The 11,389-nt window shown below is 43.9% G+C and overlaps 1 protein-coding gene across 1 annotated transcript in view; it reads left to right on the forward strand.

The window, feature by feature from the left end:
• asph (aspartate beta-hydroxylase) overlaps positions 1-8,243 on the forward strand; it is a 29,246-nt gene extending 21,003 nt beyond the window's left edge. Inside the window, exons 7-15 of the mRNA XM_083991342.1 lie at positions 30-65; positions 821-910; positions 1,693-1,773; positions 2,698-2,801; positions 2,924-3,001; positions 4,540-5,362; positions 5,501-5,551; positions 5,638-5,688; positions 7,374-8,243. Coding sequence (XP_083847468.1) covers positions 30-65; positions 821-910; positions 1,693-1,773; positions 2,698-2,801; positions 2,924-3,001; positions 4,540-5,362; positions 5,501-5,551; positions 5,638-5,688; positions 7,374-7,381 — 1,322 coding nt within the window. The 3' untranslated portion in view covers positions 7,382-8,243. The remainder of the gene's footprint in view (positions 1-29; positions 66-820; positions 911-1,692; positions 1,774-2,697; positions 2,802-2,923; positions 3,002-4,539; positions 5,363-5,500; positions 5,552-5,637; positions 5,689-7,373) is intronic.
• Positions 8,244-11,389: the final 3,146 nt, after the last annotated feature.

Raw genomic sequence — 11,389 nt, forward strand, 5'->3', positions numbered from 1 at the left:
ATTTGATGGGTAACCATGGGGACCTGAAGATCCAGGTCCACACTGTGAGCAGACCTCTCAGCATGGTCAGAGTGCACTACTACACTTTGGGTCTGTGAACTTGACAGTCAGGAGTGGAGATGTTGTAGATGTAGTTTTTTTTTCTGTCTTTGATGGGGTTGATGATTGGAAAAGATGCAGGAATGGAAAAGGGGGGGTGGGGGGTGTCAGGAGAGGTCCTGCAGAGTAATGTTGATATCAAATGGAGTTATGTCAGTGTTAGAAATTGAACTGTAGATTTGCCTAGATAGAAATGAATCAGTGGGGAGTCTGATACTGAACACCTGTTAGAAACTAAATGTTCTTTCTTATGTCAATAAAGTTTCTGGATCCACGGCTGCCTCTCTTTTGTGTGCAGTGAAGTAAAGTCAATACAGTGTATCAGGAAGAAGATCACATTGGAGTCTTTGTTTTCACATCAACATCCACCACACTCTATATTAATCACAGTTTATTAGACAGTTCCTGTCTCTTTAAGACAACCTGCAGCATCCCATGATGAATAGGAACATTGCTAATGTAAAGACATTACACTTCAGTCAGCAAAAGAAACCCCCCATGCTTCTCAGATGTGAAGATGTGTTTTATGTGAATGTCTGTTTTCTGATTGTACATAATACAAAATGGTTTACATCACACACACCCTACTGTCTGCAGCGACACAAACTAAACTACATTTACATTTTAGAAGTCTCCACAAATTCAATTCACACACACACACACACAGTATATACAGTACCTGTGTCTACATTGCTTTCATGTGCGTCATCATCTCACATAGGACTGAAAGAGAAAGCCTTGGTCGTCTCCTCCCGTAGTGAAGAAGCTGCTGCCCCAGTGGAGGATGCTGAGCCTGAAGCCACACAAGAGGGTAACACACACTAACACACCCACTTTCCTGCCAGTGTTGCCTCAGAAACGTATCCAAGAGGATAATGGGGGAGGAGGGAAATGTGGTTGACAGTTCACTAATCTGTTTGGTCGATGGTGTTGTCATTTTGTACAACTGGTCTCAGTGGGAGGAAATAGAACTACATTGGCAAGCTTCAGATTATTTTCCCACTGAACCTTGGGAACGTCTGGCACAATACAGTTTATCAAAGAGTTGCATAATATTTCTAACTGAAGAATATTTTAAGTTTCAGGCACTAAACCTTTTACGGGTTGATTTGGGGTTAAAAATCAAAGATTGTCTCTACATAAACACACTGGATTTATTTCCCTCTAGTTTCCTTAGTGTGTTAAATCTGTGTTTGTGATATACTCAGAAAATCCACCTTACAGATGCTGCAGGTGCAGTTTAGACTGTGCACTGTAATTCTTCCTCCACAGTATCATGACTTAAGGGGAAGTGTTGTGGCTCAGAACCATGACCCTTGAAACCCATAGTTCAATGCACATGAAATGTCTTTAATTAACCAGATTTGAAAGATTGATTTCATCTGTGGGCTCAGATAAAGTCTCCAATCTTCTGTTTTAACTTGTGAGAAATAGGAGCAGATATAAAAGTGTTGTATTTATGTTTTTGGTCAGTTGAATTCTGCCTGGTGGTTCATGTTTTGGCCATTTGAGCATGTAACAACAGAGTTTCTCAAAGTGACATTTGTATGTTTATCCTTCATCATCATTATCATCCTCCTCCTCTTCCCTCAGCTATCATTGAGCCTGATCCTGAGCCTGTGGAGGAAGTGGTTGAAGCCGCTGAAGCTGTGGACACTTCTGCTCCACCTCCAGGTACCTGAGTGTGAAGGCCTCACTGTGGTCTGATGACCCACGCACAGAAATGAACTCTGAGTTAGATAGCTCAGATTTTAAAGGAGACATATTCTGCCTGTTTTCCACAAATTAAAATAGTTCCCAGGTAAAGACATGTGTGTGACATGCTTTGGTCAAAATACCTCAAGGATCAAACATCACAGCTCTTGTCATCCTCTCAGAACAGCCCTGTTCAGAACGGCTGGTTTAAGTGCCTCTCCCTTTAAATGCAAATGAACCACTGCTTGCCCCGCCCCTTCTACTGGTACCAGGTAGGGTGGGGTTATGCAAATCCAAAAACTAATTACATAATTTCGTCAATTCTCACATTTTGGGGGCTGGAAGGCAAGACAAACACCCAGATATGTTAAAGAGCCTTCAACAAGTGATATTTCCATAATATGACTCCTTTAAAGGTGTAGTTCTACAGCAGTGACTGACTCCCTGAGGCCTGGAGCAGGAGCTACTACTACTGTCACAGATTCATCATCTCACCTATTTCTCACACTAACCTGCCTCCCAGCAGGACAACGTCTGTTTACCTGTCACATAACATCAAACTGTAGACTGTGTGTGCGTGAGGAGTGACAGTCTGTCTGCTCTAACCTGTCCACACGGGCAATGGAGTGGAAATCAAGAGGTTCTGCAGCTGCCACATACAGTACATGTGTGTGCTCCTAGCCTGAAGGTGATGTCAGGTTAGAGCCAGACAGCACTGCAGCAGTGTTTGGTCTGTCGCACATTAATGTTAACATAATACAAACAAAACAAGGGTGTCACAAACTGACACCACAGGAGCCAATCCAGTCCAGACTTGGAGTGAGTGGTCCTAAAACCACAGTGGTTGGTTTGTTTGTGTGTGTGTGAAGGAGAATCTGCAGCTCACTGCCTCTCCTCTCTCAGAGCCTGAACCTGAGGTAGCAGCTGAGCCTGAGGTGGTCGCTGAGCCGGAACCAGAACCTGAGGCTGAACCAGAACCAGAGCCAGAGGTCGTGGAGACTCCTGAGGTTTGTACAGGACACACGCACACTCACAAAGACTGAAATTGTCTTCTAGACGTAATCAGTCGTGAACTAACACAGAAGCATGAGTGAACCTGTTGATGATGTTTGGGTGTTTCCGCTCCCAGGTGATTGAGGAGGATCCCGAGGTGCTGGAGGAGGAGCCTGCTGTTGAGGAGGAGGAAGATTCCCCTGTGGAGGAGGAGGTACACGCTTTTGTTCCTGGCTTCATGAACACTGCACTGTCCTGACTGAAATGTCTCTTATCTCCTGTGCAGGGTCAAAACCAGCATTAATGAACAGGTGTCTCAGTCAATAATCTGATCTTAACTTCCCTGTCAGTCTACCTTTGTTCCACCTGCGTCACAGCAGGAGTGTCGACCTTCAGCATGTCCTCCCACAAACAAAACAATAGCTGTTAAACAGGGAAACCTGCACCTCCTGCTGGTGAAGAGGATCACACCTGGAGCTGGTCGTTTTACAGCTGCTGGTTTATTCCCAGGATTTACACGTGGGCACTGACTAAATAAATAGATAATATCAATATTAATATAAATAATTCAATTAATATTTACTGTTGTCAAAAATGACAGCTTTTGTTCTAATATCTTAGTTTGGGATGAGTCGGTGTGAAGCCCCTGTCAGTTGACTGCCGTTTTATACGTTACAGTACAAAAAAATCAGCATCTAATTCCCACATGTCCTGGAAAAGCTTGAGTTGTCCTGGAAAATTACTTATTACACCTTGACATCAGCTACCAGCGCTCTGTTAGGATTTCTTTTCCAAAGAAGTGCCTATAGTGAGAAAACTAGAGACTTTGAGTTGATGAGTGTTTCCACTGGACCTGACAGATAGAGGAGCAGTGGAGAGCTGTAGTGGATGTGATTTAAAAACAAAAATGTTGTTTTATGATGAATTTGTCATAATTTCTAAGCATGTAAGAGATGATTTTATAGATAAGATAAGTTAGAACCATCTTTAAATCAGACTTCTGAGGATGAGAGAGGAATAAACATAGAAACAAACTGGTTAAATGTACAAAAAGCATGAATGGGATGTGTTAGTGTATGGTGTGATAACATGTCAAGAATGTCAGACTGTAGCAGCTGAAAAAAAAGCCTTGTAATATTATAGATCAATGGTTCTCAAAGTGGGGTCCTTTTTTTCTAGAATTGTTTTTGAGACATTTTACCACTTTTTTCTAGAAAATGTTAAACTTAAAAAATATATATATTTATATATCTTACTACTTTTTTCCAGAAATTTCTCCAAATTATTTCCAAAAATCACACAATTGGCCCTTATTTGAACAAACATTGACTAAAAAAAGTAACGTTCTCCAGTCTCAGAACAATTATTTGTGTATTTCTGGTGTTTGCTTCAAAATTTTGTCCAATGGTGGTCCATGTTCTAATTTGTGTCAATTTAGCGGTCCTTGATGTAAAAGAGTTTGAGAACCACTGTTATCCATCCACCCTCTAGTACTGGGGCAGAGTAACAGTTGGTCACCAAAAACCTTTGAAGAGACATGCAGTGGATTTAATTGTTGTTGATTATAAGTAAATACAACAGTCACAATGTAAATATGATTATGGAGGATCATCCGCTGACAGCACAGATCCTCAGGACTCATCTATCAACACACTGCGCTGTACATCTACAGTAACTGTGCTGTTGCTAGGCAGCTAAGTGAAGGAGCTTCAAGTACCTGCAGGTGTAACTCACTCATTGTTCTCTATGCAGGCTGTTCCCGTGGAGGAGGAGGCAGCAGCGGAGGAGATGATGGCAGATGAGCCTGCAGAGGAGGCAGCAGCTGAAGAGCCTGTGGAGGAGGAACCTGCAACAGAGGAAGAAGTGGCTGCAGAAGAGGTGGCCCAGGTGGTAGAGGAGGAGGTCGCTCCCTCTGAGGAGGAGGAGACTCCTGCTGCAGAGGAACCAGCTCAGGAGGAGGCAGCTGAGGAAGCTGCTGAGGAGGAGGTAGCAGAGGAAGAGGAGGTTGCACCTGCTGAGGACACTGCTGTAGAAGAGGAGGTGGAGGAGGAGGAGGAGGCAGCTCCTTCAGAAGAAACCGTGGAGGAGGAGGCAGCTACTGAGGAGGCTGTTGAGGAGGAGGTAGCAGAAGAAGAGGCAGCTCCTTCAGAAGAAGCCGCAGAGGAGGAGGCAGCTCCTTTAGAAGAAGCTGCAGAGGAGGAGGCCGCTCCTTTAGAAGAAGCTGCAGAGGAGGAGGAGGAGGAGGAGGAGGAAGCCGCTCCATCAGAAGAAGCTGTAGAGGAGGAGGCAGCTCCTGCAGAGGAACCTGCTGAAGAGCCCATGGAAGAGGAGGCAGCTCCTGAAGAAGCTGTGGAGGAGGTGGCAGAAGAGGAGGAGGCAGCACCTGCAGATGAACCTGCTGCAGAGGAGGAGGAGGAGGAGGAGGCAGCTCCTTCTGAAGAAGCTGTAGAGGAGGCAGTAGAGGAGGCAGTAGAGGAGGAAGCAGAGGAGGAAGCAGAGGAGGAAGCAGAGGAGGAGGCAGCAGACACAGAGGCTGCTCCAGAGGAGGAGGAGGAGGAGGAACAAACAGTCCCAGGTGAGAAGGGTGCAGATGAAGGTTCACTAGTTAGACACACATGGTTAGTTGTTGATATCAATAGTGATAATCTGTGAGTGGTTGATCCGTACATATAGAACATGCGAGCATTGGGCTGAGCTGTTTGTTTCCCCACAGTCACAGAGACAGAGGAAGCAGCAGAGGAGCTGGAGGAAGCAGCAGAGGAAGGTAGGTACACACACACATTTAGCCTCAAAGGAGCATTATGAGGTAAAATGATCACACTTGACTCAGCATCTTACTTTGTTTTTCAGTAACAGCAGAGTTTGTGGAGGCAGAGGATCAGAATCAGGACGAGCCCACAGGTAAATATAGTTTGATGCTCATGATCAACATTTACCTGTAACATGTGTCCCAGCGGTGTTGACAGCCAGCTGCTGCTATCTCCTCTCCTTGTTACTGGAAAAACCTCTTGAGTCCAAGTCTCAGAGAAGGATCTCACTGATACTGAGCTGATTACACTGTGTTGAATCCAGCTTTATTAACCCTGTGTGGAGGGAATATGATCACTCAGTGATAGAGAACTGGGATTAAACAGCATGAAGCAGCTGCAGAGGGTCTGTAGTAGAAACAGTACAGTGACCAATAAACAACAGAACAACAAGCTACAATCAAATACCTTCCAGTAGAGATGGGCACAGCTCAGGTTTAATTTTGGCAGCACTGAGCCTCTGTGGTGCAGGAGTGTGTGTGGAGTTGGTTTGATTTCAGAGGCTGACGGGCCTTTATGGACACGTTTACATCTCCAGTCTGATATTTAGCCAGAGATTCTCTTTCTTTGTCCCGGAAAACCTGGAAAATGAGAAAAAAAAAAGTCAAATGTCCTGGAAAAGTTTGCGTTGTCTTGGAAAATTATTTAGAGCTCTATTTGACTTTTTCAGATCCCAGTAGAGATTTCTACTTGTGTTCCCAGTATTAGACTGCAAGCAGGAGGATTTTCATTCCCATAACCGCAGGCTCCTTGTCTCCTCTGCTGAGTGACAGATCGAGGAGCAGCACAGAGCTGGAGGGACAACATGTTTGGGTTGTTCCATGATAAATTAGTCATAATATCTAAGCATGTAAGAGATGATTTCATAGATCAGTTAGATGCATAGACTGCACATGTTTAAATCAGACTTCTGGGGGCGAGAGAGGAATGAACATAGAAACAATCCTTGTAAATGTACAAAATAAGGTTCCACTGTGGAAAAGAACATGGTTTCAGTAGCTGTCATAGTCGTGGGAAAACTGCTGGATCTATTAACTCTGGCTTTTAACTATGGATATCACACAAATGGACAAACATCTGAGGTGGATATTGTACACAGTACAGACGTTTTAAAAATATTTATTTTTCTCTGTTACTGCCCCCTTTTATCCCTTATTTCAGACCTTGCTAATGGGTTGTGCAATATGATGTTGTTGTGTATTCTATGTACGATGCGTGTGTGTGGTCTTCTGTCTGGTGCTGCTGTGGTAACAAAGGGTTGATAAAGTATCTTTAACTGTAACTTTAAAGTGGTCAGGATAGTTGTGTATCAGTGGAGCTGCATGAGCAGGATGGACAGTGCAGCGCCGTCCTCAATGGATATATGTAATATCCATAGTTAACAGATCCATGCCTTTACTGCGACTATGACAGCTACTGAAACCATGGAAACACAAACATACAATTCCACCGGAAGAGCAAAAGCAGCTTCGGTTTGTGGAGTTGGGAACAAGGTGGATAACAGTACAGTAGTTGTCATGAGCTGCACGGCAACTTCCTGTGTCGACTACTGCTGCAGTGAAGCAGGGAAGGAGAAGGGATTTGTGGGGAAGCTGCTATTTTACCGTTCAGATCCAGGATCAGATCCTGGGTCAGTGTTAACGCCTCCAGACGGAGGAGGAGGAGGAGGAGGAGGAGGAGGAGGAGGAGGAGGAGGAGGAGGAGGAGGAGGAGGAGGAGGAGGAGGAGGAGGAGTATTGACAGCATCACTGAACCCCATCCTGTCTGTTCTCCCCACAGAGACGTAGAGGCTGCTGCGGTCGTCGTGGCGACGGAGAAGGGACCCACTGACATAGCATCGGCACCATCTGAGCACGCTCAGAGCGATAATGCATCTCTCCACCTCCAGAGAAACGAGTCGTTATGACAACCCCCCCTCCCTCCACCACCCCGCCGCCACCTCCTTTCCCCTCCCCTCCCCCCTCCCCTCCCTCCTCTGTTTCCACACCCTCCTTTACATTTCCCTCTTAGTGTCAAAGTGTGAGCTATGGGATGGAACCAGTTTACTAATCCGGTACTCCTGTTTGTCTTTTCCTCTAGTTTTGTTCTTTTCTCCTCCAGTCGAGCCCCCGTCTGCATTGTGCTTCAGGGTGGTTCATCTCAGTGTGTGTGTGTGTGTGTGTGCGTGTGTGTGGCCGTGTGAAGTGTGTGTGCTCTGCAGGTCTACCAAAACACACCTTCCTCTTGGTTTTGACCAGCGTCAGTAACACGGTTAAATGAATTCAACCAGGTCAGAGTGTGAACTGGACCAGCAGCTGATTGGTCAGTGAAGTAGAGGAGCTCCAGCCTCAGACAGCTACACATCCCCTCCCTCCCTCCCTCCCCCCTCCTCACCCTGCCATTTTATTTACCACTCAGTATGTGTTGACTCCAGGATGAGCCATATGCTAGCACGTGAACTTCAGAGAGAAAGTGTGTGTGTGTGCGTGTGTGTGCGTGCGCGCGTGTGTGTGTGTGTGTGTGTGTGTGTGTGTGTGTGTGTGTGTGTGTGTGTGTGGTTGTGTTGACACATCTCTTGCTAATCAATCCTTTCTGTGATGTCATGGTGTAGTTTTGGAGACTGTTAAACATTTATTTTCTTTTTGGGTTTTTTTGTACCCTGTTTGTGTGTGATTGTGTGTTTGTGTGGGGTGGGGTGGGGTGGGGTGGGGGTGGGGGTAAGGTTAGGGTTCTATATCGTTTTGTTTTTTTTCTTCTGTCTAGTTGTGAATGACAGAATAAAATCAGAGCTGAATGATGACGAGGTTAAAGTGGAGTGTGATGTACATGTTAACCAGCTCATTCCTCCTGCTCTTGTGTTTTCTAAAAACTTTGTTAAAGGGAAAGTTTCTTTCTCCATTTCCTTTGTAACATCATGATGATTTTTCTTTTCTTTTTTTTTGAATCATTGATAATTGTAAAGCAGATCAGAGCACAAAATGATTCCATCATACAACTCAACTGTGAGCATTCAGAAGCCAAATGAGAAGTTTTTGTATTTTCCTTTGGAGCTGCTGAACAGATTAGCAGGCGATGATCCTCTGTGATGTAACTGTGACTCTAAGCTGGTGTTGTGAGACCATCCATACAACGTCAGTTGTGTGTTTTTTTTTGTAGGAGTGAATTCCAACAGGACAGCGCTACAGTCAGAGGAACAGTAGAGAAACATTCCTCCGTTTTGAACCTCACAGTCCCACTCTGTGTCTAGTCCTCAGCGTCTCTAACTCCAGGTGGTCTGTAGGGACGGGCTGCGTCCCCGTGGTGTGCAGTAGCTCTTCTTCTCTAGGATGTCTTTGTCTTTTCTCTTTGTAACACTAGTTGGCCTTTTCTACTTCCTAATACTTTGTAAGTCAATGTGAACTGTTTTTAACATTGAGGATTTCATTCTTTACAGAGAGAGAGCTTCTAGATTTTTAAGAGGAACCTTTTTAAAAACCAACTTGGAGTTAAGTAAAGAGCCTCATTTTCTGACAAAATGCTTTAAAAGCTTTTTTACAAAGCCATAAGCTGTTGATGACAGGCAGGTTGAAGGGGCTGTGCTGCTTCAGGACAACGTTTTTACTCTCCAAGACCACGAGGAAGAGCAATAAAATAAAAAGAGAGCACGCAGCAGCAGCAGCAGCAGCCCGGTGAAAATTATTTCAGGTTTTCATGACTCATCTCTTTCCAGAAGACATGCACAGGCTGGGAAGGTTGTGATACAAGCAGTGAAGTATGTGGGGGTATAAAATCTGCCCCACTGCTCAGTCAGAACCTCCAGTCTGCAGATCTCATTACTGTCCTTTAGACGTTGATGATGGCGATTAAATTATTGTAAAGTACTGACAATGTGGATGATGAGATTTGATGTGTCACAGTTTTCTGAAAGTGATCTGTTCTGGGAGCTGCAATAAAAGGTTTGTGACAACACAGCAAAGACTCTGACCTTTTTATTCCTCCACACCGGACACAGCCAGAACCAGAGCCGCACTGTTCCACAACACCTGTCAACAGCTGTGGCAGGACAAGTTTATTTGTTTAACCCATTTTTACAAACAGTTTGTCTCAAAGGTCTTTACACAGCATCATAACATAACATAACATAACATCCTCTGTCCTTAGACCCTCACATCCACTGAGGAAAAAACCTCAGGGTGACAGACATGACACAGATGTTGTATACAGACAAGAAAACTGTTCATAACATGGATTATGGGGGAAGTGGAACCAGTCAGTTAACAAGAGCTGAGAAGACATCCAAGAAGAGACTAGTTGAACTCTGAGCTCAGGTTCATGGTCTGTAGAGAGCAAGGGAGCTGGCTAATGAGATATCAGGGGATGAGCAGACTGTCAATTACATAACTCATGCATGGAGGTTAGTGCACTGCCTGTGAAGTGGTGAGGCTGGATGACAGGCTTCAGATGCTGAGGGTGCCAGGGTCAAATGACTGGGAACTTATTGGGAAAATCTGTTCTAACAAATGATAAGTACCTGGTAGAGAGGAAGTACAGAGCAGCCTGATTGATATTTCATTTCAAAATGGCAGGCAGGAAGTCTGTTGGAAAAGATGGAACCTCTACATGGGAACAATACTGACTGAGCAGATGATGCTCCGTGTCTTCATTTTTTCTTTATTTTTGTTATTTTTCTCTGTTTTCAGAGTTTGTGAGTTGTTGTTTTTTTTGTAGTTAGTCGTTTTAATTAGTTTAGTTTTTAGGTTTTATTTATTCGCACCATAGAAATCAAGGACAATTACAAAAACTGAAATTAAACAGAAAAGTACGTGCGGGAGAGGTTAAAACCCTATATGGGCTTAAACAAAATTCAAAAATAATTCAACAACAACAAAAAAGAAAACAATACAAGTGCCTTATTATAAGAAAAAGAGTTGAAATACAATTATGAGTCTGTATAAGTGTAAAATGTTTGTGTATGAGTGTAATTCCAAAGTGAGGAACCTCTGTAAGTAAAAGAAAACAGACCTGAGAGTTAACAGTAAATAATTCATTGAAAGATTTAGGAAGCAACACATTTCTTTTGTGTGATGAATCATTTCTGTAAGTTAGTAGGATATGTGCTAGCCCAAACAATATTACAATAACTGAGATGTGGATAAATTAAACTATAATACAGTATGCTGACTGAGGGCATTCTGAGTTATGAAACCACTATTTTTTCTGATGATACGAATAGACAAATATGCTCAGTCTCTGAAAACCTCTCATCGATTCAAATGTTACTGTTAGTTGTTGTTGTTTTTTTTTAGCTTGCACTGGTACAAATGTATGCATTATGAACTCAGGAATGAGTTTGTTTCAAGGAGTCATGTGATGGTCGGTTGTGAAACATTTTTCAGCGCATCAGTTTCTCCAGCTCTGACCAGCAGAGGTCCTCATCAGCTCATCAAACCCAGAACCTTTTGGTTGAGAGGCAACAATACAAACCTCAGTTTGTGTGTGTGTGTGTGTGTGTGTGTGTGTGTGTGTGTGTGTGTGTGTGTGTGTGTGTGTGTGTGTGTGTGTGTGTGTGTGTGTGTGTGTGTGTGTGTGTGTGTGTGTGTGTGTGTGTGTGTGCTCTAGTGTGCTGAATTCATACTGAGCTCTGTGACAACATAGTTGCCATGGTGAATTTGTACACAACCTTTGCACACACACACACACACACACACACACACACACACACACACACACACACACACACACACACACACACACACACACACACACAGCAAAGTAAAATGGAACACAGATATTACATTTGTGCTCAGAAATCTCTCTCTCTGCTCTCTATCCACCAC

The sequence above is a fragment of the Trachurus trachurus genome (genome assembly GCF_905171665.1).
Source record: "Trachurus trachurus genome assembly, chromosome: 17".
In the NCBI taxonomy this organism is placed as follows: domain Eukaryota; kingdom Metazoa; phylum Chordata; class Actinopteri; order Carangiformes; family Carangidae; genus Trachurus; species Trachurus trachurus.